Below are 24,477 nucleotides of genomic sequence, written 5' to 3'. Positions count from 1 at the left end.
AGCTTCAGGGTGGTAATAATTACACCATTTCAAGTCGGCTTGTATTAAACCACCCCGTTGTTGGTTTATTCCTCACTTAACGAGTAAAATATAGATTTTAACATCAAATCAGCTACTTCTTATTGCTGAAACAGTGATGAGTATGTTGTAAAAGTGCTAATGATATCTGCTATACTTGCAGGAAAGCATGCCGTGTCATCATTTACCAAGATGGCAATATTACATCATTAAATCACCTGGTTGTACTGCAAAACACACACATGCACACTCTGTCTCTCATACAATCATCACGGTTTTAGAATTTCCCCCTTCTTATTCTCTGGCCATTCCTTGAGTATTTTGTTACCTCTCTATTCCTCCCTAACACTTCATCTCTATCTCACTCTAATGGTGTGAAGAGATGACATCACTGCAGCTCTGTGTCCCTCTATTGGATGGATTATTCTGCAAAATCCAAATGTGTGTGTGTGTGTGTGTGTGTGTTAGCAGTATGATGATGGAGCAGCCCCACCCTCACCAGGGACAGACCACTTCACTCATTTTGAGGGGAGTAACCCCCCCCTCCCTTCCTCCTAAACAGTAATACAGTGCCTTAGGGTACAATGACGTCATTAGTACAGCAACGTAATCTTCTAGAGTCCAAATGGAACGTTTGTTTCTGATGATCTAATGAAGTAGTGATTCTCGATTACTGATTCTTGCACAACCTGTTACGCACCTTAAACTACAGCACAAGTCCTGAGACCAGAAAGTGAAAACCAATAAGACATACTTGTAAATGCAATATCTGACATAATAACTGGAGACCATGAAACCTGTGAAGGACGTTCATTGCCTGTACGGCACCTAATCTGCGTTGTTTACGCTTGATGTGAGCATGTGTTGCTTGCGCCCTCTACTGATGAAACTCTGCACATTCTGCAGCAAAATGTCCAATGAGGTCATAGCAAGATTTAGAAAATTACTATACACAACATGTAACAATGTTAATTCACAAATCTCTTGCTTTGGTACTGACATCAAGGGCACTGCATTTGTATTCGACTTTTCTCTAATGGCGATGGACGCTGTTGATTGTGCTTCTCTAAAAAGGTCATGTGATGCCACTGAGACACAACCTGAGCCGTTTTGCGCCTGTGCAGCTTTAATCTCTTCCTAAATGGATGCTCGACACTCCTCAGAGAACCATTTTTGTTACAGACTAAAGGGCGTCACGTTTATAGTTAATCGGATGAGAAATGGAAACGTGTATAGTTATAGGGCATGACATAGGTTGTGTTACAAATCAACCCTTAGGAGGAAACGTGGCATCAGTGTATTATGTGTGTATGAGGTTAATGGTTCATTACACAGGAAAATGTCAGGTGCATATTCAAAGTCAATGGGTTATTGTACTAACAAATAGAAGGTGTGTGTGTGTGTGTGTGTGTGTGTGTACAAGATGAAATAGTTGTGGTAACATGGCCAACCTTCAGCATTGACAAACCCCTTTTCAAAACATCCTGATCATCCGGTACATTTCATAAAACTCAACATCTAATAAATTTCTGTTAAACATTTATGTACATTATGTTAATATATGTAATAAAATTAATAATTACCACAAAATATAATACAGCCAATTATTGACACACATACAGGAAGTGTACAATCAACACAGCAGGACCATAAACACCAAATACCAAACAAGCCATTTTAATTCCTTGTATAAAGATTTATTATTTACAAACTAATTTTTTGTTGTAATACAAGTGGGTAGAAAGGAAAGATTTTGTACTTTTACAGGCATGACAGGTGTATCGGTTGTCTGTTGGAAATTTCATTACATGGACATCTCTGCTGGAAAAATATCAAGATAGAAGCAAAAGGGTTATGGGATGTTATTTTTAATTATTATCATCTCATCTTGGGTTTGTTCTTAATAGCTCTATTTTGTTCCTGATATAAAATATACTTTTGTTTTTATTGATAAAAGTACGACATTCTTTAGTAATATCATGATGCTTTTTTTGTGAAATCCAAATAAATCCAGGCCATTCACGCGACACTAATGCGTTATCTTCACCTATCTATATAATTTACAGATATTAAATGTAAATATGTGTTTGAAACATTTAGGGCATATATCATGGTATACCGATTTTATACATTAAAATTGTATGGTAAAGTTTTATACAATACGTTAAATTTTCATCCAATATACTATGACCTGCTCTAATATTTTATATTATAGTTATCTATTTATCTACTATATAACACTGCTATATTTACCAGACTGATTTTACTTCAGATACAATAATAATATACGTAACAATTTCATCTCAATTACTATGCTATACCTACTTAGATTTTACTTTATACTCAGATTTTATACTTTATACTACTTCATTTTTTCCTCCTAAATGACACTATGCATATATATTACTTATATCAATTTTCATCTCAAATATTATGCTCATCTCATATGTAACGGAGGTTTCAGCTCCAGTCATTATAGTATAGGAAATGATCAGGAAATGAAATTTGTCACACATTTACTGAAGAACATGTTTTTTAGTCTAATTTTGTCAACAGACAGACCAAAAGAAATATAAAATGTTTTCCATCCATAGTTTTGTTTACTAAATCTGTTCTCTGCATTCCCGTCTGCATTAATGTACACACAAACACTACATTACTCATCCTTTATTGGACACAAAATCACTGTAAATCATGAAGATGTCGGTGATTATACGATATTAAATATTTCTTCTATATTTAAACGTGTATAAAAATAGCATTTTGCTCCATCATCACCCCTGGCTACTGAGGGACCGTATAGGACTGACAGGTAGGGCGCTGTGCTAGCTTACCGGCTAGTTCATTCACCATAAGAAACATGATGGCTTAACAGTAAATAATAAGCATGCACTTTTTTTTTTATTAATGTTGAAACGTTAAAGGTGGCGGTCAGACAATCTGATCCTGAAAATTAATTCAGTGTCATTTTTAATCAGAGAAGATTTACGGCTACAACTACGTGTGGTCCACATGCAGACGCTAGCTGACTAGCCAATGATTGACCAGTAAGAACGAGCTGGATTATAACAGAATATTATGAGTGTTGCTTTTGTTATAAATGTAACGAGCACATGTTCTTAGCGGCAGCCCGGTAGGAAAAAACACGCACGCACACACACACACACACACACACACATACGGGCCTCCTACACATCCCCGCGTCCCGTTAAACCCTGCCTTTCCTGTTCCTGTTTCCCGGCTTACCGTCTCGGCGTTCGCGGTGCTCGCGCTGGCCGTGCTCGGGGTCGGAGATCGCTGCAGCGTTACCAGAGCCATGCCTTAAAGCCTCTAATAATCCAAAAAACGAGTCCAAAACGATTCGGAAAGGTATCTCAGGTCTTTAATAGCGGGCTAAAATGGCCCCAAGCAGCTCTTGGCATCTCCGGCGGCTGGGATGTGATCACGGCGGTGCTTTGCATGAAGCCTCGCCTGATTTTTTTGGTCCGCAAGACAAGCAGCTTAAACCTCCTGCATGGCATTAGATTTCTGAAATCTCTGCCTTAGATAATATCAAGTGTTACTGAACTGAAGTGAAGCTGAGTCAGGCTGCTGAATATGACTCCTACAGAGTGTTCATGATGTCTGTAGGAGCGTCTCTCTCTCTCTCTCTCACACACACACACACACACACACACACTACAGCATTAGGACATGTGAGAAAATGCAGACGTGATGGTGATGCTATTGGCTGTCAGAGGTTTACAGCATTAAGGTCACACACTATAACGTGATCATTTTCTCCCCTAAATGTGACTAATGCAGATATGGAATTTGCATGAATTAATTAAACTATATCTTTGAATGACAGTATCAGGAACAGCTGGTATCCAAGTTAGAAGTGGGATTAATGGTCATTCCTCTATACAGCATATATTCTTTGGAATCAAGTCCAGTCATTTCTCTAGCACCATAGTGCAACACGTGCACCAAGCAGCCATAACATGAAACCACCGGCCTAATATTGTGTTTGTCACATTATATTCCTGAACATTTTTTGCAGTGTGGTAGTGCAAATTATCCTGTTCAATCGTGCCACTGCACATTAGGGAATATTGTTGCCATGAAGTGTTGTACTTGGTCTGTGTTTGTAGGTAGGTGGTATGTGTCAAAGTAACAACAGCATGAATGCAAGGACCAAAGCATCACAGTGCCGCACACACATACCCGGCTGTCCACATGATGTAAAAGAAAATATGGTTCATCAGACGAGGCCAACTTATTACATTGCTCCATGCTTCAGTTCTGATGCTCATGTGCCCATATACACTGTATTGCCAAAAGTATTCGCTCACCTGCCTTGACTCGCATATGAACTTAAGTGACATCCCATTCCTAATCCATAGGGTTCAATATGACGTCGGTCCACCCTTTGCAGCTATAACAGCTTCAACTCTTCTGGGAAGGCTGTCCACAAGGTTTAGGAGTGTGTTTATGGGAATTTTTGACCATTCTTCCAGAAGCGCATTTGTGAGGTCACACACTGATGTTGGACGAGAAGGCCTGGCTCTCAGTCTCCGCTCTAATTCATCCCAAAGGTGTTCTATCGGGTTGAGGTCAGGACTCTGTGCAGGCCAGTCAAGTTCATCCACACCAGACTCTGTCATCCATGTCTTTATGGACCTTGCTTTGTGCTCTGGTGCACAGTCATGTTGGAAGAGGAAGGGGCCAGCTCCAAACTGTTCCCACAAAGTTGGGAGCATGGAATTGTCCAAAATGTCTTGGTATGCTGAAGCATTCAGAGTTCCTTTCACTGGAACTAAGGGGCCAAGCCCAGCTCCTGAAAAACAACCCCACACCATAATCCCCCCTCCACCAAACTTTACACTTGGCACAATGCAGTCAGACAAGTACCGTTCTCCTGGCAACCGCCAAACCCAGACTCGTCCATCAGATTGCCAGATGGAGAAGCGCGATTCGCATCTCCACTGCTCTAGAGTCCAGTGGCGGCATGCTTTACACCACTGCATCCGACGCTTTGCATTGCACTTGGTGATGTATGGCTTGGATGCAGCTGCTCGGCCATGGAAACCCATTCCATTCATGGAATCTTGCTCTCTGCGCACTGTTCTTTGGCTAATCTGAAGGCCACATGAAGTTTGGAGGTCTGTAGCGATTGACTCTGCAGAAAGTTGGCGACCTCTTCGCACTATGCTCCTCAGCATCCGCTGACCCCGCTCCGTCAGTTTACGTGGCCTACCACTTTGTGGCTGAGTTGCTGTCGTTCCCAAACACTTCCACGTTCTTATAATACAGCTGACAGTTGACTGTGGAATATTTAGGAGCGAGGAAATTTCACGACTGGATTTGTTGCACAGGTGGCATCCTATCACAGTTCCACGCTGGAATTCACTGAGCTCCTGAGAGCGACCCATTCTTTCACAAATGTTTGTAAAAACAGTCTGCATGCCTAGGTGCTTGATTTTATACACCTGTGGCCATGGAAGTGATTGGAACACCTGATTCTGATTATTTGGATGGGTGAGTGAATACTTTTGGCAATATAGTGTAGGTGCTTTTGGCAGTGAGCAGGGACCAGCATGGCCAGTTTCATAGCCAGGATTAACTTTTTCAGCAGTTTGTGTTACAGTAGCACGTTTGGGCTAGCCTTCACTCTCTATGCACATCAGTGAGCCTTGGGCACCCATGATGCTGTTGCCAGTTCACCAGCTGTCTTTCCTTGGGCCTCTTTTGGTATGTAATAACCACTGTAGACCTGGAACACCCCAAAAGACCTGCCATCTAGCCATCACAGTTTGGCCCTTGCTGTTTGGGCCATTATTTTTGCCCATTTTCTCTACTTCCAACACATTAGCCTCAAGAACTGACTTACTGAACACTTGCTGCCTAATATATAGCACCACTTGACAGGTGCCACTGTAATGAGGTAATCAATGTTATTCATGTCTCCTGTCAGTGGTTTGAATGTTATGGCTGATTGTTGTATTAAAAATGACCCAGCAGGGTTAAGCTTACCTTCTGTCTTTCACAAATAAAAAGACAACAAAAGTTTTTGCATCTATGTCAGATTATTTAATGTTACTGAATGCTTTATTGTGCATTACAATAAGAACATTTTGGATTTTTATGAAATCAAGTGCAACAGCACCAGCAATGGCCATAAAATATATAGAATGGTATGAAGAAATGAGGCTGGGTGTCTTCCTAGCCCAGACTTTAGTTTCATGCAGTTTATCAGTGGTATGTAAAACCCCCAAACTTCCCTGGATTTGATTAGGGATGATATTTTTCATTACTTCATTAAGCTGTCCATCCATCCATCCATTTTCTGTACCTCTGATCCCACATAGCATAATGGGAACCTGGAGTCTATCCCAGGGGACCCAGGACACAAGGCAGGGATCATACTGGACAGGGGGCCAACTCATCTCAGGCAAATCCACACACACACAGGGCAGAGGTGGGAATCAACCCCTCTACTCAGGAAGCAAACAATAATAAGGCAGAAGGGAACCATATCATATGCAGGCTGTGATAGGAAAATAATCAATGATGGTGTGATGTGATGTGGTCTAATGTAAAATGGAGTTCCCATCACAGAATTGAGTATTCTCCAATGACAGCACATCCCAAAGTGTCCTTTTATACCACAGTAATATTTTTTTTATTGACATGTCATATTTTATTTGTTTATAGTCCTGCTATCATTTCTGTTATTATGGCTATAAACGTTTATACAGTCTGTCCATCATCTGCTTTGCTTTTTTCCCCTCTCTCTTGAAGTTAATAAGACCCACAGACTTTTATATGTATTGATAAACCGCAAAAGAATAGGAGTAATTGGGAGCAAGCATAAAGAAATGGGAATCTTGTGCATTATTCCCATTTTTTCATTGTTGGACACTTGGACGTTTTTACAGTTTTCCTAATACGTGTCATCCAAGATGTATCTAACTGCATTTCTGAGTCTTGTCAGTTTTGTATGGTTTAATTTGTGTTGCTGGTTTCAACCTAATTTGCCTGTGACTTTACCTAATTTGCCTATGATAACCATGACTGTGCTCTAAGTCATGCTACAGGCTATGCCTCATGAAAATTCTAAATAGAAACTCGTTACCTAATGTGACCTCTGGTGGCCAAGTTGTGTGTTAAATAAAGGGTTATACAGTGTATAATCAGTGCAATGTTATCAAGGGCAGTAAAGCATGTCTGGCATTCTTGTGTTGCAGAGTGTTGTAGTTCCACATAATGTGACGTTAGATTGAATTCAGATTGCATAATAACTGAAAGCCACTTAAGTCCACATTGTAAACAAGTTCATCTGAGGTATAGCCTGTAGGGGTTGTGGAAGCAGACACAATAATTTTTCTTTTTCTTTTTTTTTGTTGAGAAAATTGACACAATTGTGCAAAAACGAATATAATGGAGTAGGAAATATTAAAATATTACAATATATGGAAAGACAAAAACTGAAAGACATGTTAAATAAACCGCCTTTTAACGTTTTACAGCATTAACCTCACCTCGGCCAGTTTTAAACCTAAAAACTATATTTGAGCTCACAACCAAATTGACTGTGTGGAAAAAAAACCTACATACCTTCAATGAACTGAATATACAGTGGATATAAAAACTGCACTTGACCCGGTTAAAATGGTTCTTTTGGTTAAGCCATTCCTTTGTTGACTTGGATGTATGTTTTTGTGCTGAAAGGTCAAATTCCTTTTTATATTAAGCTTAGTAGCTAACACCTAAAAGTTTTCACTAAGATCTGGTTGTTTTTAGATATTCACCTTGATAAAAGCCCCAGCTCTGGTTGAAGAAAAGCAGCCCAAAATCATGTTGCTGCCACCAGCATTTTTTACAGTAATTCTGTTGCAGGTCTCTTGGCTTTTATAAATTTTAAAGGGACATCCTGTTCTTGGTGATGCCATGGTCATGCGCCATTTTCTCTAACTGCTGCTGATGTTCCATGGTATAGTTAATATTTTGGAAAACACTTTATACCCCTCTTATGATCAATACCATGCATGCTTTGTAAGCTCTTTGCAGATCATGGCCTTACCAGTCGGATCAAACCAGTCGGCAGAAACAGCGACTTTATTTGAGGTTAATTTCATTGCTAACAGCTGTATAATAATTACTTTTGCGCACGAGATTGGTTGATTACTTTTGAACATGAGAATGTGATTAGTTCATTCTGAACACAGCCACATACCCAGTTATAAAAAGGTCACACAACAGGTTATTGTTATAAGTTTTTCTCAATAATATTTCAATTATTTTTTTATATGTTGTAATTTCATACAGAGAGTAGAAAAAGTTCTACTATGATTTTTTTTACATTAGAAAATTGCCATTTTAATTTTGTGCTGAACTTTGTACTGTTTTCTGGTGTCTCATTACAGTAGAGAACGTTTAAAACCTCAAAGATCAACAAGCAAGATCTGCAATCTTTGGCACCAATCATATACAAAATACAATATAGACACACATTCGTGTATAATTTAGTCATTGTTTTTTGCTGAACTGTCAAAAACTTTGTATACTCATGAGTAATATGTATTGTAATACGTTATTAAAAGAAGACAAAAAAGGACAAAGAAACAAATATTCTTCACAATCATGCAACATATTTGCTAATTGTTCTGAATGGCATTTTTGTGGTTTAGAACAATATATTCGTGCTCATATTACATATTAGTCCCCCTGTAAATACCATTTTAAGGCATTGGGCTTATTAAAAATCTCTTCTGATGCAATATTTATAGCTTCATAACTGTATTATGTGAAATGGTAAAATGTAAACAAAATAATCTCCAGGTTGACAGCTCTGACCTCAGTTCTGTATCGGAGGCTGGGAATAAAGGCAACTAGACCAATTGGAGTGTGTATTGAACTTGGCACAGGTTGGAGCTCTTGAACGCTGCACAGTGTTACTTTGTACGGTCTTATGTAACACTGCTGCTACTTGTTTTTTGTTTAAAGAAGTAGAAGCAAGACCAAACTCAGGTAAGTCCATTTGATTCCACAAATTTTTCACTATTTGGATTTATGCCCTGCATATTTAATAAAATAACAGGCTTTCTTAAGCAACCAGGTAATTCCACAATACTGGTTTTGTGGAATAAACCGTCTATGCTGGCTGTGTCAAATTTGTCAAAAAAGTTTTAATATCCAGCATAATGCACGGTGTTTGCAAACTATGCACGTCTTTAAACCAGCATGCAAATCACACTGACTTTTTAAAATGTATTTTCTTAATGATTTTTTTTAAACATTAGTAGCAACTGTAGCATATGGTGTTTGTAAATGTTGTCAAATGCAATGCAAATGAAAAAGATCTGAGACAATATGTCAGGTTTCTTGTCCATGTTACATATATAAAGAATATATATTGTGGATTTTGTGATGTATTGCACAGACTCATTCAGAGATTAGATCTTTTTGTATTTGTGTGAGTTACAGTATAACAATACACAATGCATGGTAAATGTTACTGTGCAATATAATAAGTAATAAAAGCACAATAGTCCAAGGACCATTCACCACAAAGTACAGCTTGAGTAATAATACTCACCAGTCACGTGAAAGTCATGCCGACTACTGCTTATCTTTCCACTGATATCAGTATGAAACCCAGTGTTTTTGATCTATGATGTTAAGGTGAAAATTTACTTTATGGTTATTAACAGATGCATAGTATTTTGGAGATTTGATACTAAATCAATAGCCATCAATTTTCTATACAGCAATTAAGTGGGTCTTGCCTTCCTCAACTGAGAAAGTTGGTAAAGTCACTGAGATTGTAGATAAGAGCTTGATTTCTGCTGCTGCGTTTGCTGGTAATCCCTGATGGCCCTCCTCACCATGCAGATCTTCTGTTGCAAATGGGTGGAGAGATTTGGCTTTGCCTATTGGTCTGGTCTCAGATCTGCTAGATATTCGTTTAATAACGTTTGTGTAATATTGTCTCTTTGCAGCCATGCGTGTAGCAGTCATTGGAGCTGGGGTCATCGGTCTGTCCACAGCTCAGAGCATTTACGAGCATTACCATGACAAAGTCAATCCCTTGAAAATAGATGTCTACGCAGATGTCTTCACTCCTCTGACCACAAGTGACGGAGCAGCAGGACTGTGGCAGCCTTACCTCTATGATAAGGGCAATGTCCAGGAAACGTAAGGGCAGAGATGAATGGATTTGGTTAAAATTTGTGTTTGTCACAGGGGGACAAACACACAGCTTCTGCTTAGCTGTAAATCTAATTACTTTATTAGAAATGATAATGGTCACCAAATGCTGATTTAGTGTCCTGGCTTGTCCTGAGACAAAGGCTAAGTCTTGTCTTGGAACATGGGTAGATAATAGAAGTGAAATTAAGAGTTAGTCCCCAATGACAGTAGAAATTCCGGACTACTTTTGATATACAGATGAAAATATGCCCATTAAGGAACAAGTAAAGAAAAGTTCTTGTTGTCAGAGGTCAAACATAATTAGTGAAAAGCAATGGCATTGACTGTGCTCATGTGATATGAAGCATGAATCAAATCCTCCTTAATTATTTTTAAAAAGTCAGCATTGCATAGACAGATTCTTTATTTTTTTAGTGGTTATGAGTGGTGCAGCAGCTTTATGTCACTTTCATTCTTTTTCTAGACAATGGAACAAAGAGACATTTGATTACCTTCTGAGTTTCCTCAGCTCTCCTGAATCTACTGAAATGGGAATATTTCTGCAGTCAGGATACAACCTGTGCACCAAACATGCCCCGGTAAAGTTACTTTCTTTTTTTGGAGGTTTGTTTGTGAGATATACAATAGTACCATTATAAGAAAGATTATAATAAATCTCAGCATGAGAATACAATGAAACGTTTTCCCGATTGATATACAGTATAGTTCATATTCTTTTTTTTATTTTTTCAACAGACTTTGAAATGACACAAATGTTATCATGTTAGCTGAAGAATGTCAGCTGTAACTTAACTTGGTACCTCTATATTAGGGGAGCAAAATTTATTTAAAAAAAAACGTTTATTTCCAGGCTAAAAATATACTATAACTGATCTAGCGGCAATATGTACACTTCCAGGGAAAAGTTTGAGCAGAGAACTTTTCTTTACTTTTACTGTTTTTGCTATTTTAAAATAATAATGAAAAAATAAACATGTAATGAAACCAGAAATGAAGGCGAATGCTGTCATAGGAAAAATCAATGATATAAAGTGATAGATAATTTTCCTCAAAGGGGCATGCCAGTATTGGCCAATATTTTTGAATATATTTTTTCTATTAATAAATGACCTGCCATACGTTGTATCTGTTCAAAGTTATATTTTTCTCTTAGTTGAAATTAATAAAACAAAAGAAACACAGCTTAAAATTTTTGTCAAAAAAGTACTTTCCTATGGCACAGAGCCTCTGACTTTTCCAAAAACCTTTTTCTCTGACTGATAAAAGAGGTGTGCTGTGCTTATCTATTCATAAGCCAAATGTCAAAGAATATTCAAAATACTATATAAAATGAAATATTCATTCTACAAATTTACTGCCCAAACCTTTGACTGGTAATGATGTTCTACAGATGAACAGTTAATTTTTCTCCACAATGGGTCAATCTTTCTCCCACCTCCCAGTAAGACTTTGTCCCAAAGTGTATTGGGGCTTTTTAATGTAATTGGCTTTCCTGGCCAGTTTACAGCATGTGAAAATTCTGAGGTTATATTTCTGTGTAGTTTTTAGGCTATTTTACAGTTTTCCCCCACAATACCATCTTAGTGCAATTGCTATAATGGAACAGTTAAGTAGTAGTACTGTAAATGCAATGAATAATATAATTTAAGGTTAATTACTCAGTAATAATCTGAGACTTGAAAGGGTTATACTTGGTAATGTGGTCTTCATCAAATCCTCTAGGTTCTTTTCAAATGATACACACTGATGGTAATAATCCTTAAATAAACTTTCCAACCAAGGAAATATACACTGTATGGCCAATAGTCACACCTATATGTGGTTCTTCCCCAAACTGTTGCCACAAATATGGAAGCACACAATTTTCTAGAATTTCTTTATATGCTGCAATACAATTTCCCATCAGTGGAGCTAAGAAGCTCAAAGCAGTTCCAGCATGACAATTCCTCTCTGCACAAATTGAGATCTATGAAGACATGGTTTGCCAAGTTTAGTGTGGAAGAACTCAAGGGACCTGCACAGAGCCCTGACCTAAAACTCACCAAACATCTTTGGGGTGAACTGGACTGGAAATGGTTCAAACTGTGTGTGTAAGGGTGCCCTCTGGTGGTCTGGAGGGGCATCTGGGGTAGCTGTAGCAGGTGCTTGACCTCACTAATGCTCTTGTAGCTAAGTAAACACAAAAAAACTTCCTGAGACAGTAATATGAGGAAGGAATCTTGAGATGAACCAGACTTGCATAAAGGGAACACAGCCTCTTCCAGGTGACATCAGATAAATGGAATACAGTTAATCATTACAGGATATGTACAGATTTAGAACAGTAAAGATTAACAAGTCTGTTGAAATGATATTCAGTATTAGCATATTGTAAATATGGATGAGCACAGGAAAGTCTTTATGAATATACCAGCATTTCCTCAGTTCAAATCTGTTATTCAGTTCAAGTGAATAACACTGATGATCTCCTCATCACGGCACCTGTTAGTGGGTGGGATATATTAGGCACCAAGTGAACATTGTGTCCTCAAAATTGATGTGACAGAAGCAGGAAAAATGGGCAAGCATAAGGATATGAGCGAGTTTGATGAAGGGCCAAATTTTATATGGCTGGATCAGAGCATCTCCAAAACTCTTGTGCGGTGTTTCCCTGTCTGCAGTGGTCAATATCTATCAAAAGTGGTCCAAGGAAAGAACAAAAGTGAACCAGCAACAGGGTCATGGGCATGATACACGTGGGGAGTGATGGCTGGCCTGTGTGGTCTGATCCAACAGACGAACTACTGTTGCTCAAATTGCTGAAGAACTTAATACTGATTCTGATAGAAAGGTGTCAGAATACACAGTGCATGATGGGTCAGAGCTGTTTTGGCAGCAATAGGGGGACCAACAGAATATTAGGCAGGTGCTCATAATGTTATGCCTGGTATATAACATAACATTTCTGGTAAACTTTTTTTTTTCTAAAGAATAGTGCTCTTCCTCTTTGTAATTTGTGTCTGTATTTGTTTAAAAACATCCTACTACATATAGACTGTACAGCACTGTGATTTCTGTACAATTTTATTGTTTAATTTTATATCCAATGATGGAGAACAGGAGCAACAAAAATTGTATCACAAAACAGTTTCTTAGACCCTACACTGTCTCATATCTCACTGTCTCTACATCTCAGAAAAGAATTATAATTTGAGGAAAATTACTATAATGTTTCTTTCTCTGCAGGAGCCATCATTTAGAGACATTGTGTTGGGTTTTCGGGAACTTACCCAGCGTGAGCTCGATATGTTTCCAGGATACAGGTACACACAGTTAAATCAACAGCACTGAACTAACATTAGCATTATTTTAAAACATCATGATAACAGACATCATCTGTAAAATTTATTACTGGAAACTTTACTCTGGATAATTATTTTGATCACAGATTCCTGTTGCTCAGGTTTAATCCACATTTGTGACTGCATCTGTAATTTGTATGCATTTGTCAATGGGTGTTATAGTGAAACAGCTGTACATTTGATTGCGGCTCGATTGTTGGTCTCATATGAGCTGGTTTGTGTAGTATTTCTGTAAAGGCAGAAGGAACTGCCGTGTTGTTGAGAGAGGTCAACAGGGAATAGCCAGACTGCTTCAAGCTGACAGCAAGGCTACAGTAAGTCAAATAACCTCTAGTCATGTCACACCTTGAGTTGGATCAACAGCAGACCACGTTGGGTTTTACGTCTGTCAGCCAAGAACAGAATGTTAAGGACTCACCAAAATTGGACAGTTAACACTAGAAAAAACATGGCCTAGATTTGATTAATCTTAATTTCTGCTCAGGCACGCAGAGGGTAGGGTCAGAATTCAGCACCAACATCATGAAACTAAACCTGCCTTGTGTCAACAGTCCTGGCTGGTGGGTATCATTCAATGGCATGGAGAAAGTTTTCTTATCACACGTTGGGCTCAACAAATGTCCTAGTGTATTTGAGTATTGTTGCTGATGATTTGCATCCCTCATAGCCACAATTTACCCATCTTCTAATGGCTCCTTCCAGCATGATAATGCTCTGTGTCACAAAGCAAAAGTCACTTCAAACTGGTTTTATAAGTATGACACTGAGTTCAGTGTTCTTCCGTGGCCTTCCCAGTCACTGGATCTGAGTACAACAGAACACCTTCAGAATGTGGCAGAATGGGAGATTTGCCACATGAAAGTCTTGTGGAAAAAATCTTGTAGAATAAATGCCATAAGGGAGTATTAGTAAACCCAGTATTAGTGACCTAATAAACAGTTCAGTGAGTAAATATCCATTATAGACCTGTGACATTCAAGCAAATTCTAGGCCGGAAAACATTTCCAACACCATTACACCACCTCCATCAGCCTTGACTGTTGACACAAGGCAGGTTGGGTCCATGGATTTCTGCTGCTGGCTGTGTAGATTCAGTCCGACGATTGTTGACTTCTGTCTTCTCTCATCAACAGGGCTTTTCCATTCATAGAACTGTTGCTTACTGGATGTTCTTTCTTTATTAAGACTGTTTGTGCATGAAGAAAAAAATGAAAAAGAAAAATATATAGCCACTGTGTATTAATAATTTAATTCACTTATTATGATTATAAGCAATATTGATTTGGAAAGAGCCTTTCCTGTGTTCAAGGAGTTTCATGATCTGCAAACGAGGAGGAAATAAGAGATTACGGAAATGAGACTAAAATCACTTTTAGGTTTTATATGTACAAAGATTTGTCATTCATCCCACTTTTTCCATGACTAGCATTCATTCTAATATGGTTAACATTTGGTAAAAATGTATTTTTATTTTATTTTTTACAGCTGTTTAGGTTTCTACGTAATTATTATACATATGTTTATTCCCTCAGCTTTTGAGCATTAAATCCTAGCAAATGAAGCTGTACCTGTTCTCCATGCTAAGGCTTCACTGTTAATAAAACAGTGTTTTCTCTATTATGTTGTTCTCAGCATGGGGTGGTTTAACACTTCTATAATGCTGGAAGGGAAGACGTATCTGCCCTGGCTCATGAACTGGTGAGAGATCAGGCTTTATCTCAGTGCTGTTCAGTCTACATTTATCCTGTAAATGTTTATGTTTATTTGTCCCCTTAATAAATGTTTTACCAGGTTGATGTCACGTCCGGACGCCCCCGACCAGTGCGGGGTGTGAACCCGGGCCTCCATGGTGGTGCGTGCGCCTACACGCCATGGAGTAAGACCCAAGTGTGGGATTCAAAGAAGCACTGCTTTTTTTACACAAACACAAGACATGGGGCAGACTAACCTAACACTATACAGAACATGGCAAAGAAACTAAAAAAAAACAAAAACTAAAACCTGGCTGAAACATGAGAACATGAGCATAGCGTAAACATAAACAAAACAAAACATTAAACACAAAAACCACAGAGCAGATTACAATGACCGACAAAGGACAGGTATACAAGGATCCCTAGATCATAGACATAAGGTAAATGGGGAACAGGTGATACAACAGGAAGGAGAACAATGGGACGGGCATAGCACAAAATACACAAGAAGAAGCAGGCTTCCAAGATTTGCCTGCCAGTGCCTTCTCCGGGCCTGGCAGGGAACTGTCCAGCTGTTCCTGACATAACCCCCCCCCCGCGCTCCTGAAGCGCCTCCAGCAAAGCTAAAGGACGCCCCAGAGGTAGGCAGGAGGTGTAGTCTATATTACGGGGGGAGATGCAAGGCGTGATGAAGTTCATAAATGCAGTCCACAGCGGTGCCCCAGGTCCTGGGGATACAGTGACATCCGACATGTACACGAGACAGGAGGGAAGCGTCTTCCACCTGGGATGTCGAGCGACGTCCTCCACGGAAAACCCCATCGTGGAGCAGAGTCCCCGGCTGGCAAGGTGGTGGAAACCACGCTTCCAGTGGGACTGATAAAAAAGGGGGGTGCCCCCCAAGACATAAAGTCTAGCGGCGTCCTCCACGGAAACTCCATCTCGGAGTGGCGTCTTCAAATGGGACAAGGATGGAGGCACCACCCTGGGGAAACGGGGAAGGGGGCCCACCTGCTTGAACGTTTTCCGAAGCAGGTGGTCTGTCAGATGTCCTCCACTGTGAATTTATAGGGCTAGACATTAAAGTAAATGGGGAACAGGTGATACAACAGGAAGGAGAACAATGGGACGGGCATAGCACAAAATACACAAGAAGAAGCAGGCTTCCATGATTGACCTGCCAGTGCCCTCTCCGGGCCTGGCAGGGAACTGTCCAGTTGTTCCTGACAGTTGACACCAATGTTCACTTTTTTACTCACCTAGCTAAACATAAGCAATAAGTGCAGTTAATAAGTAAGGAATAAAACATGACATGTCATCAGTAGATCTCAACCAAAACTATACAAATTATTTTTGCAAAGATAAACAAACAAGGATTAATGTTATTGGACATTAATAGCAAGTTTTTTCCTTCATTCAGGTTGGCAAAAAGAGGAGTGAAGTTCCACCACAGAAAGATCCATTCATTCCAAGAGGTCAGACTAATTTTGTTGTAGCATATACAGTAGATGCTTAAAATAGTTTTAGTTGTTGCCATTTAAAGTATTCAGGTAAATATGACTAGTATATCACAAAAATAAAAGGTATTAGATAAAATAAAATGTATTAGACCGATTTCCCGTTATGGTCCTTACTCCCTTTATTTTGCATTGATCCTATTCGCTATTCAGGTCAAGTGAATTCTTAATGTCATTCCCCTATATAACTTGTATACGTGGGAACAAAAAGTAATTTTTTACAGGATGATGGTGCAGCCACTACATTAAGAGCATGTACACAACAGTGTGAGATGAGTGCAGCACAATGCATAACACAATAAGTACACAGAACACAGAACAAGGCAGTAAATTGTAAATAATTGGTAGGGTAATAGCAGTAGGTTTAAAGTTCCATAAAGTGTCTGATGTACAGTATCTCACAAAAGTGAGAACACCCCTCACATTTTTTACAGGACAGGTTCCACTCAGAACAGGCCTTGCCATGGTCCACCAAAGAAGTTGTGTGCACATGCTCAGTGTCAGGAGGTTGTCTTTGGGAAATAGACGTATGAGTGCTGCCAGCATTGCTGCAGAGGTTGAAGGGGTGGGGGGTCAGCCTGTCAGTGCTCAGACCGTACGCCGCACACTGCATCAAATTGGTCTGCATGGCTGTCGTCCCAGAAGGAAGCCTCTACTAAAGATGATGCACAAGAAAGCTCGCATACAGTTTGCTGTAGATAAGCAGACTAAGGACATGGATTACTGGAACCATGTCCTGTGGTCCAATGAGACCAAGATAAACTTATTTGGTTCAGATGGTGTCAAGTGTGTGTGGCGGCAACCAGGTGAGGAGTACAAAGCCTACAGTCAAGTAGTCAGTCCTCTTGCCTACAGTCAAGCATGGTGGTGGGAGTGTCATGGTCTGGGCCTGCATGAGTGCTGCTGGCACTGGGGAGCTACAGTTCATTGAGGGAACCATGAATGCCAACATGTACTGTGACATACTGAAGCAGAACACGATCCCCTCCCTTCGGAGACTGGGCCGCAGGGCAGTATTCCAACATGATAACGACCCCAAACACACCTCCAAGATGACCACTGCCTTGCTAAAGGAGCTGAGGGTAAAGGTGATGGACTGGCCAAGCATGTCTCCAGACCTAAACCCTAAGGTGGGGGAGCACAAGGTCTCTAACATCCACCAGCTCTGTGATGTCATCATGGAGGAGTGGAAGAGGACTCCAGTGGCAACCTGTGAAGCTCTGGTGAACTCCATGCCCAAGAGGGTTAAGGCAGTGCTGGAAAATAATGGTGGCCACACAAAATATTGACACTTTGGGCCCAATTTGGACATTTCCACTTAGGGGTGTACTCACTTTTGTTGCCAACGGTTTAGACATTAATGGCTGTGTGTTGAATTATTTTGAGGGGACAGCAAATTTACACTGTTATACAGGCTGTACACTCACTACTTTACATTGGAGCAGAGGGTCATTTCTTCAGTGTTGTCACATGAAAAGATATAATAAAATATTTACAAAAATGTGAGGGGTGTTCTCACTTTTGTGAGATACTGTAGCTTTGTTATGTGTAGGTGTGCAGTGGTGTTTAGTCAAACTGGGTTAGGCTTTAGACTAGCTCAGGTGAGCACTGGTAGACAGCAAGGGGATGAGTTATCTGACCGCCTCAGAATCTGCCTTCTTGGATGGGCAGGGGGTGTTTATAGTCTAGGTGAGGTCCTCTGTCATGTGTACAACAAAAAAAATGGATCTTTTGACTCTCTCCACACTTGTTTCGTTGATGTACAGTGGTGAGTGAGTGGTCCACTCAGGTTCTCCTGAAGTCAACATTAATTTATTTAGTCTTATCATCATCAATAGATATATTGTCTTGACACTATTCTGCACCTGGTTGATCTCCTCTCTGAGGCTCGCAAATGTAGTGTCATAAGCAAATATGATTATTTGATTTGACCTGTTCTTTGTAGCACATTCATGATTTATCAGTGTAAAACAATACAGGACTGTGCACTCAGCCCTGGGCCACACCACTGTTCAGTTTGGTGGTGCTGGAGGTGGAGTTGTTAATCTTTAACATACTTGTCTATCAAAACCTGTTTATACTATTACTCCGTTCACTTATTCAGTTCTCACACCATTTGCTTGAATTGAAATATTACTAGTTAAGAAGTTAAACAATTTTATGGTTCTGGACTCAGATATTATTAAGAATTGTCATGTGTTTTAGCTGGCAGAGAGTGGAGCAGACGTTATCGTTAACTGCTCTGGTGTACGATCAGGTGACCTCCAACCTGATCCTGAGCTGACTCCAGGCCGAGGACAGATCATCAAGGTCAGAGGTTGAGCAGTTAATCATGAGGGCATAATGAGTCTCTATGTATATAGTCCTGGGTTCCATGATTTAAAAAATTGGGTCCATCTTCCTTTCTGCTTCATTAGGTGGATGCTCCTTGGATAAAGCATTTTATTCTGACACACAATTTCACTTCAGGAGTTTACAGTTCACCGTACATCATTCCAGGGTGAGTGTTCTTGCTGGAATAATAAGATTACAGGATTAAAATGTGAATGTAGATAATGCGTAATGCAGAAGCTGTGTCTATCATAACAAAATGTCATATACATGTACATATCTACAGTAAAAATAAATAAAATGGTAAAATAATAATGCATTTTATGTATCTGTTTCATTACATAATGCATTTCCAACATAGCATGATAGGATGCTGAGTGGATATCTCCTAATATACATCTACTAATTAATGCTTTTCATACTTATCAGTTTGCTAATGTTCAATAAAAATACTCATGTAAATTTGTCACTTGGCTGATACCGAACTAAAAATAACTAAAAATAGAACATATTGTGGATCTTGCTCTTAACCCAGGACTTGCAATAACATTGGGCAGTATTTAGAGTTGGGTTACTCAAACATTGATGCTTTTATTTGGAATACAGACTTTTTATTTTGACGTCTGTATTTGGACTACAGACTTAAGTGCTGTTAAAAGGTTACTCGAGAATTATACACATGGAGTGGAGTTTAACCACTGGAATGATAATGATTGGAAGCCATATTGTTAAAAACAAATTTGTATTGATTAATGTTACAAAAAACAACTTATACTGTAGTAAAATCTCACGTACAATGTCAATGCTGAGCGGTTTCTGCAGTTTCTTTACTCATTCATAAAAACCTGATGAAGTCTGATCTGAGCTGGTGAAAGTTCTCTGCAGCTTTGGCAATGACAACAAAATTCATTTTATTGTAAATCTTTTTCACTATAAGTAGCCTTGAAAACCTTTATGTGATATGTTCAGTTGTCTGGAATTCTCTGAAAACGATAAGATGATAATTAGAGCATGGAACCTTTTGCAAATTGAAGATGATTGAATAAGCAAAAATTTGTATTTTTGTAATCAGATTGTGTTACTGGTTTAAATACTGTGCACTGCAGTACTGAAGAAAAAAAACTCTTAACTAGTTGAGAGAGAGAAGAAGTAGCTGTGCTATGTGTCCTGCTGTCGTTTGTAATCTTCAGTTTGGTTTTACTTCTGCAAAATTCTGTTCCTCTTTGCTTTTTTCTTGGTCAGACCTCAGTAATCTATTTACTGGAGACCTTAGTTTTTTTTTTTTTTTTTTAAGATCATGATCTCTAATGTATTATATGAGGAGAAATAGAACAGTTGTTCCTGTGTTTTAACATTGAATGCAGTGTGTAGTGTTCTGTGTGGACCTGAATGGTTTAGCTCTTCAGAACTGGTTTAGTTTGCATTAAGAGATCTGATCAAACTGCATTTAACTTGGACCCAAGTATAATACATTCTGTATTGAAAAAAAACTTCCTTACTCACACTGATCTGAATATATGTCTGTTCTACTTTCTCAGGAGTCGTCTAGTGACTGTTGGGGGAATTTTCCAAGTGGGAAACTGGAGTGAGCAGAATAATTCTATCGACCACAAAAGCATTTGGGAGAGAAGCTGTGCACTAGAGCCCAGTTTAAAAGTAAGATAATTATAGTATGCTTATGTTTTCTGTCCATCAGTTCATCCATCAAAATCATATCTAATCTCATTTATCCATCTAGTGATTCAACACACATAGAACACAAATACAACACAATTCCATATTAAAAATAGAAGGCAGCTATTTTAATACTGATTAGTTGGTATGTCTTATGAACCATGTTGTGCCATTTTATGCAAAGCTATTTACAAGTGAAGACGCCGTCTTGCTTTTGGTTTCCACCAAAGGAGCAAGGAATTAACCCCAAAAGGTGCTTGTAGGCATTGTACATTAGAAATAAACCCCAAAGGGTTTTTTGAGTTTTTGAGATTTTTATAGACATAGATTTTTTAAGTGTGCAGAAACAATGAAAGTCCAAAATACAATGGCCTTAAGTTTATTTGGGTGTCTGATTTTGGGGGAAAAAAGTGTTCTTATTACTGTTATATTTTCTTCATGCTATGAATAAGATTAAGTGATTATTAAATAGTTGTTAGTTGTCCTTCATTCATCCTTCCAAATCGTATTAAAGTTCCATCTGTCCCATTCCATACATTTTAATTCCTGGAGTGGTATTTGTTAATAGTAGGTAAGTTAGAGTAACTGTTAAGGGTGTTATTATTTTTTTACGTTTTCTTAATAATTTCTTAAAAATAAAGTTTTAACAGTAACTGAATTAGAACTATTAAATGACTTACATTTTTAAAAGAAATTTCCTCACTTCTGATGCTAATATTGTCTGAGAATATAAGAAGTGAACAGGAATATTCTCAGTAGACATTCATGACTTCCAAATTCTTGTTAAAAGCTTTTCAGGTTTTTGATGAACTCAAATATTCATTAATATTCATCAAACTTGCATTATGACCTACTCTGCTGATCTGGTCAGGTTGTTTCAAATAGTTTGATCAGTTAATAATATCAAAATAATAAATGGATCAGTAGACATGCGTGTATGTTTTTGCCTTGTCAGCATGCTCGCATAGTTGAGGACTGGACAGGTCTCAGACCTGTACGCAGTAAAGTCAGGCTGGAGAGAGAAACCATCCGCTGTGGACCCAGCATGATAGAGGTGAGCTTTTATACCACAGCCACACACTGTTAGCTAACCTGAAAGGCAGAAATAGATTTATTTCAGGCTGTTCCAGGAAACCGTGTCATTTGTGACCCGAGCGTTGTGTTTTGGCCAGTGGTTTGATTAAACAGAACAGGAATCATTTTGTAATCATAAATATGTTGACCAAGGGTAGGTTAAAAATGCCTGCCTTCTTAAACCAAATCTATGATACAATTTAAAACTATATTATAACCCAGAGCTGTTGAAGTCTGATTAGTCAGAAGGTGTTCTATAGCAGAAGCTCTGGCAGTATTGCCAGCCATAATACAGATCATATTAAATGTACACTGTTCATAAAAGAATTAAGGGAACACTTAAATCTCACGTTGGATTTTAATGTACGAAATATTCAAATCTTTACTTCATGATTACATTGTGTAATTTGTTGAGAACAAAAGCAACAACCCATTCAAAAATATTGCAAAATATTGAAATTAAAGGCTGATCCAACCTGCACGAATTTCATCACAGCAACTCACAATGCAAGTCAGTTGTGTGCATGTCCCCATTGTGCCTGTATGCACTCCTGACATGGGTATGCTCCTGATAAGATGGTGGAGGGTGTCCTGAAAGATCTCCTCACACACCTGGATCAAGGCATCAATGAGCTCCTGGACAGTGTGCTGTGTTACTTGGTGGTTTTGGATGCTCTGATACATAACATCCCAGAAGTTCTCAATGTGATTCAGGTCCGGGGAATGTGAGCACCAGTCAATGGCTTCACCATCTAGAAACTGCCTACATACTCTGGCCACATGAGGGCAGGTATTGTCAGCCACAAGGAAGTACCCAGCACCCACTGCACCAGCATAAGATCTGACATTGACTGATTTCATCCTGGTACCTGACAGTAGTAAGGGTACTGTTGGCGAGCACATGTAGGTCTCTAAGGATATTCCTCCCCAGACCATCATTGACCCTATTTAGGGGTTGTCTTCCTGTTGCCTCTCCATTGCAACTGTTGTCACTTTCATTTGCACCAAAGCAGGTGGAACTGATTCACACTCACTTAATTCAATTCAATTCAGTTTATTTTGTGTAGCGCCTTTTACAATGAACATTGTCTCAAAGCAGCTTTACAAAAGAAGAAAACAGAGAAAGGGGAGGGGAAAATGAAAAATAATAACAAAAAATAACTAATTAACTAGAAATAAGAATAACTTATTAAATTCTACAGTTAGTCTATTTTATTTTATCCCTTATGCTTCCTAACTGGATCGATTCATATCCCTAAAGTTTAATTGACTTGGTGTTATACTGTGATGATTAAGTGTTCCCTTTAATTTCAGAAAGTCTTCAGGACAGGGAAGTTTGCTTTTTATTTTTTGTTCTGTTGTGTAATTAATTTAAAAAAGAGACTGGTGAGGGAACAAATGTTTATAGCTGCTCTAAAGTTATAAGAGGAACTAGCCTGGCTCACTGACATTCCACAACATTCATTAAATGTGACTATAAATGGATAAAAAGTATGGTGTTCATTAATAACTTAAAAGGTAGCTGTTGGCAAACTGCTGTGATAAAAGAGGAATAAAACACTTTGGGAAATGCTGTTGTAGGAATTATTGTTTGTGATAAGAGTAAATCCATTGTTTACGAGTTACTGTTACAGTGTTGATTGTTTTCCTATAATAGCACACCCTGACGTTTTACAGGATAGTCAGACAAGACATTGCTAACGTTGTTATTAAAAACAAGATTCAAGTCAAATTCATAAGCCTGCAGTTCAGTCAAACTGTAACAATTTATTTGCAATATATTGTCCTGTAAACATTCTAATTCTTAAATAATATTGGATTTAAAGTTTACTTAAATAAGCAACACAATGTGCATTATGTTTTTTCCTTAAACACACTACCAGGTAATCCATAACTATGGTCACGGGGGCTACGGACTGACGATCCATCGTGGCTGTGCTGAAGAAGCTGCTCGTCTTTTTGGCACAATCCTGCAGCAGCAAGCCAAAGCAAGCCAAACCAAATCCCGGCTCTAATTCACCAGGTTTTTTTTAAGATGTAATTTACCTGTTCTAAGTAGTTAATCCATAATCAGTGTTCGCTTACCCTGCTAGTGAAAACGTTTGATTTATTTTGCAGTCTAAATCAGCATGGTAACAGGAAAAGATTTTTTTAAAGATCTAACCATTTAACATGTCACAATTACAATAACATGCCATAGTGTAATATACCAGTCTTCTATTAAAGTCACATTTTGAAATGCATGACAAAAGAAACAAATAAAAAAAAACTAAAGAAACAATCAATCCAATGATTCAATAAATATTATTACAAGCACAAGGAAGTTTTTTTTTCATTTGAAATATAGTTTATTGTAGATACACGTGGATCCAGTGTGGTGTAAAATATCTGCACACACAGACACTAAACTCAGCACTAAATCGCAAAGGCAGGTATGTAGGAGAGAGAGCTTGCTCTGTGTGAATGCACACAGGACTTCACCATGGAAACCCATCAGCTATCATTTCAATAAGGTGATTTAAACAAATCCTTAATAAATCATGAATGCACTCACTGTACAGATAAGAAGTGAAAAGCAGTAAGTCTTGTTGCAAAATACAGTACAATATACTGACAATAGATAACAAGAAAGCT

General features: G+C 38.7%; 2 protein-coding genes across 2 annotated transcripts in view; one reads left to right on the top strand and one right to left on the bottom strand.

Annotated features, from left to right (window-relative positions):
• Positions 1-3,673, bottom strand: part of ssh1a (slingshot protein phosphatase 1a) — a 48,206-nt gene extending 44,533 nt beyond the window's left edge. Inside the window, exon 1 of the mRNA XM_058374400.1 lies at positions 3,265-3,673. Coding sequence (XP_058230383.1) covers positions 3,265-3,336 — 72 coding nt within the window. The 5' untranslated portion in view covers positions 3,337-3,673. The remainder of the gene's footprint in view (positions 1-3,264) is intronic.
• A 5,219-nt stretch (positions 3,674-8,892) lies between these two features.
• LOC131343041 (D-amino-acid oxidase-like) lies at positions 8,893-24,363 on the top strand. The gene is made up of 11 exons (XM_058374406.1): positions 8,893-9,030; positions 10,002-10,197; positions 10,676-10,790; positions 13,438-13,514; positions 15,186-15,251; positions 16,668-16,722; positions 18,970-19,074; positions 19,182-19,264; positions 20,634-20,751; positions 21,725-21,823; positions 23,727-24,363. Exons 2-11 carry the CDS (start codon positions 10,004-10,006, stop codon positions 23,856-23,858), a joined length of 1,044 nt encoding a protein of 347 aa, XP_058230389.1. The 5' UTR covers positions 8,893-9,030; positions 10,002-10,003; the 3' UTR covers positions 23,859-24,363.
• Positions 24,364-24,477: the final 114 nt, after the last annotated feature.

This window comes from Hemibagrus wyckioides, linkage group LG22 (assembly GCF_019097595.1).
Source record: "Hemibagrus wyckioides isolate EC202008001 linkage group LG22, SWU_Hwy_1.0, whole genome shotgun sequence".
Lineage (NCBI taxonomy): Eukaryota > Metazoa > Chordata > Actinopteri > Siluriformes > Bagridae > Hemibagrus > Hemibagrus wyckioides.
The sequence above is the reverse complement of the archived record's forward strand: the minus strand, read 5'-3'. Positions and strand labels throughout refer to the sequence as shown.

Coding starts and splice junctions, on each gene's coding strand:
- LOC131343041 (XM_058374406.1), top strand. CDS start 10,004: ATGCGTGTAGCAGTCATTGGAGCTGGGGTCATCGGTCTGTCCACAGCT. Junction 13,515..15,185: donor GATATGTTTCCAGGATACAG/GTACACACAGTT, acceptor TGTTGTTCTCAG/CATGGGGTGGTTTAACACTT. Junction 21,824..23,726: donor GTGGACCCAGCATGATAGAG/GTGAGCTTTTAT, acceptor ACACACTACCAG/GTAATCCATAACTATGGTCA.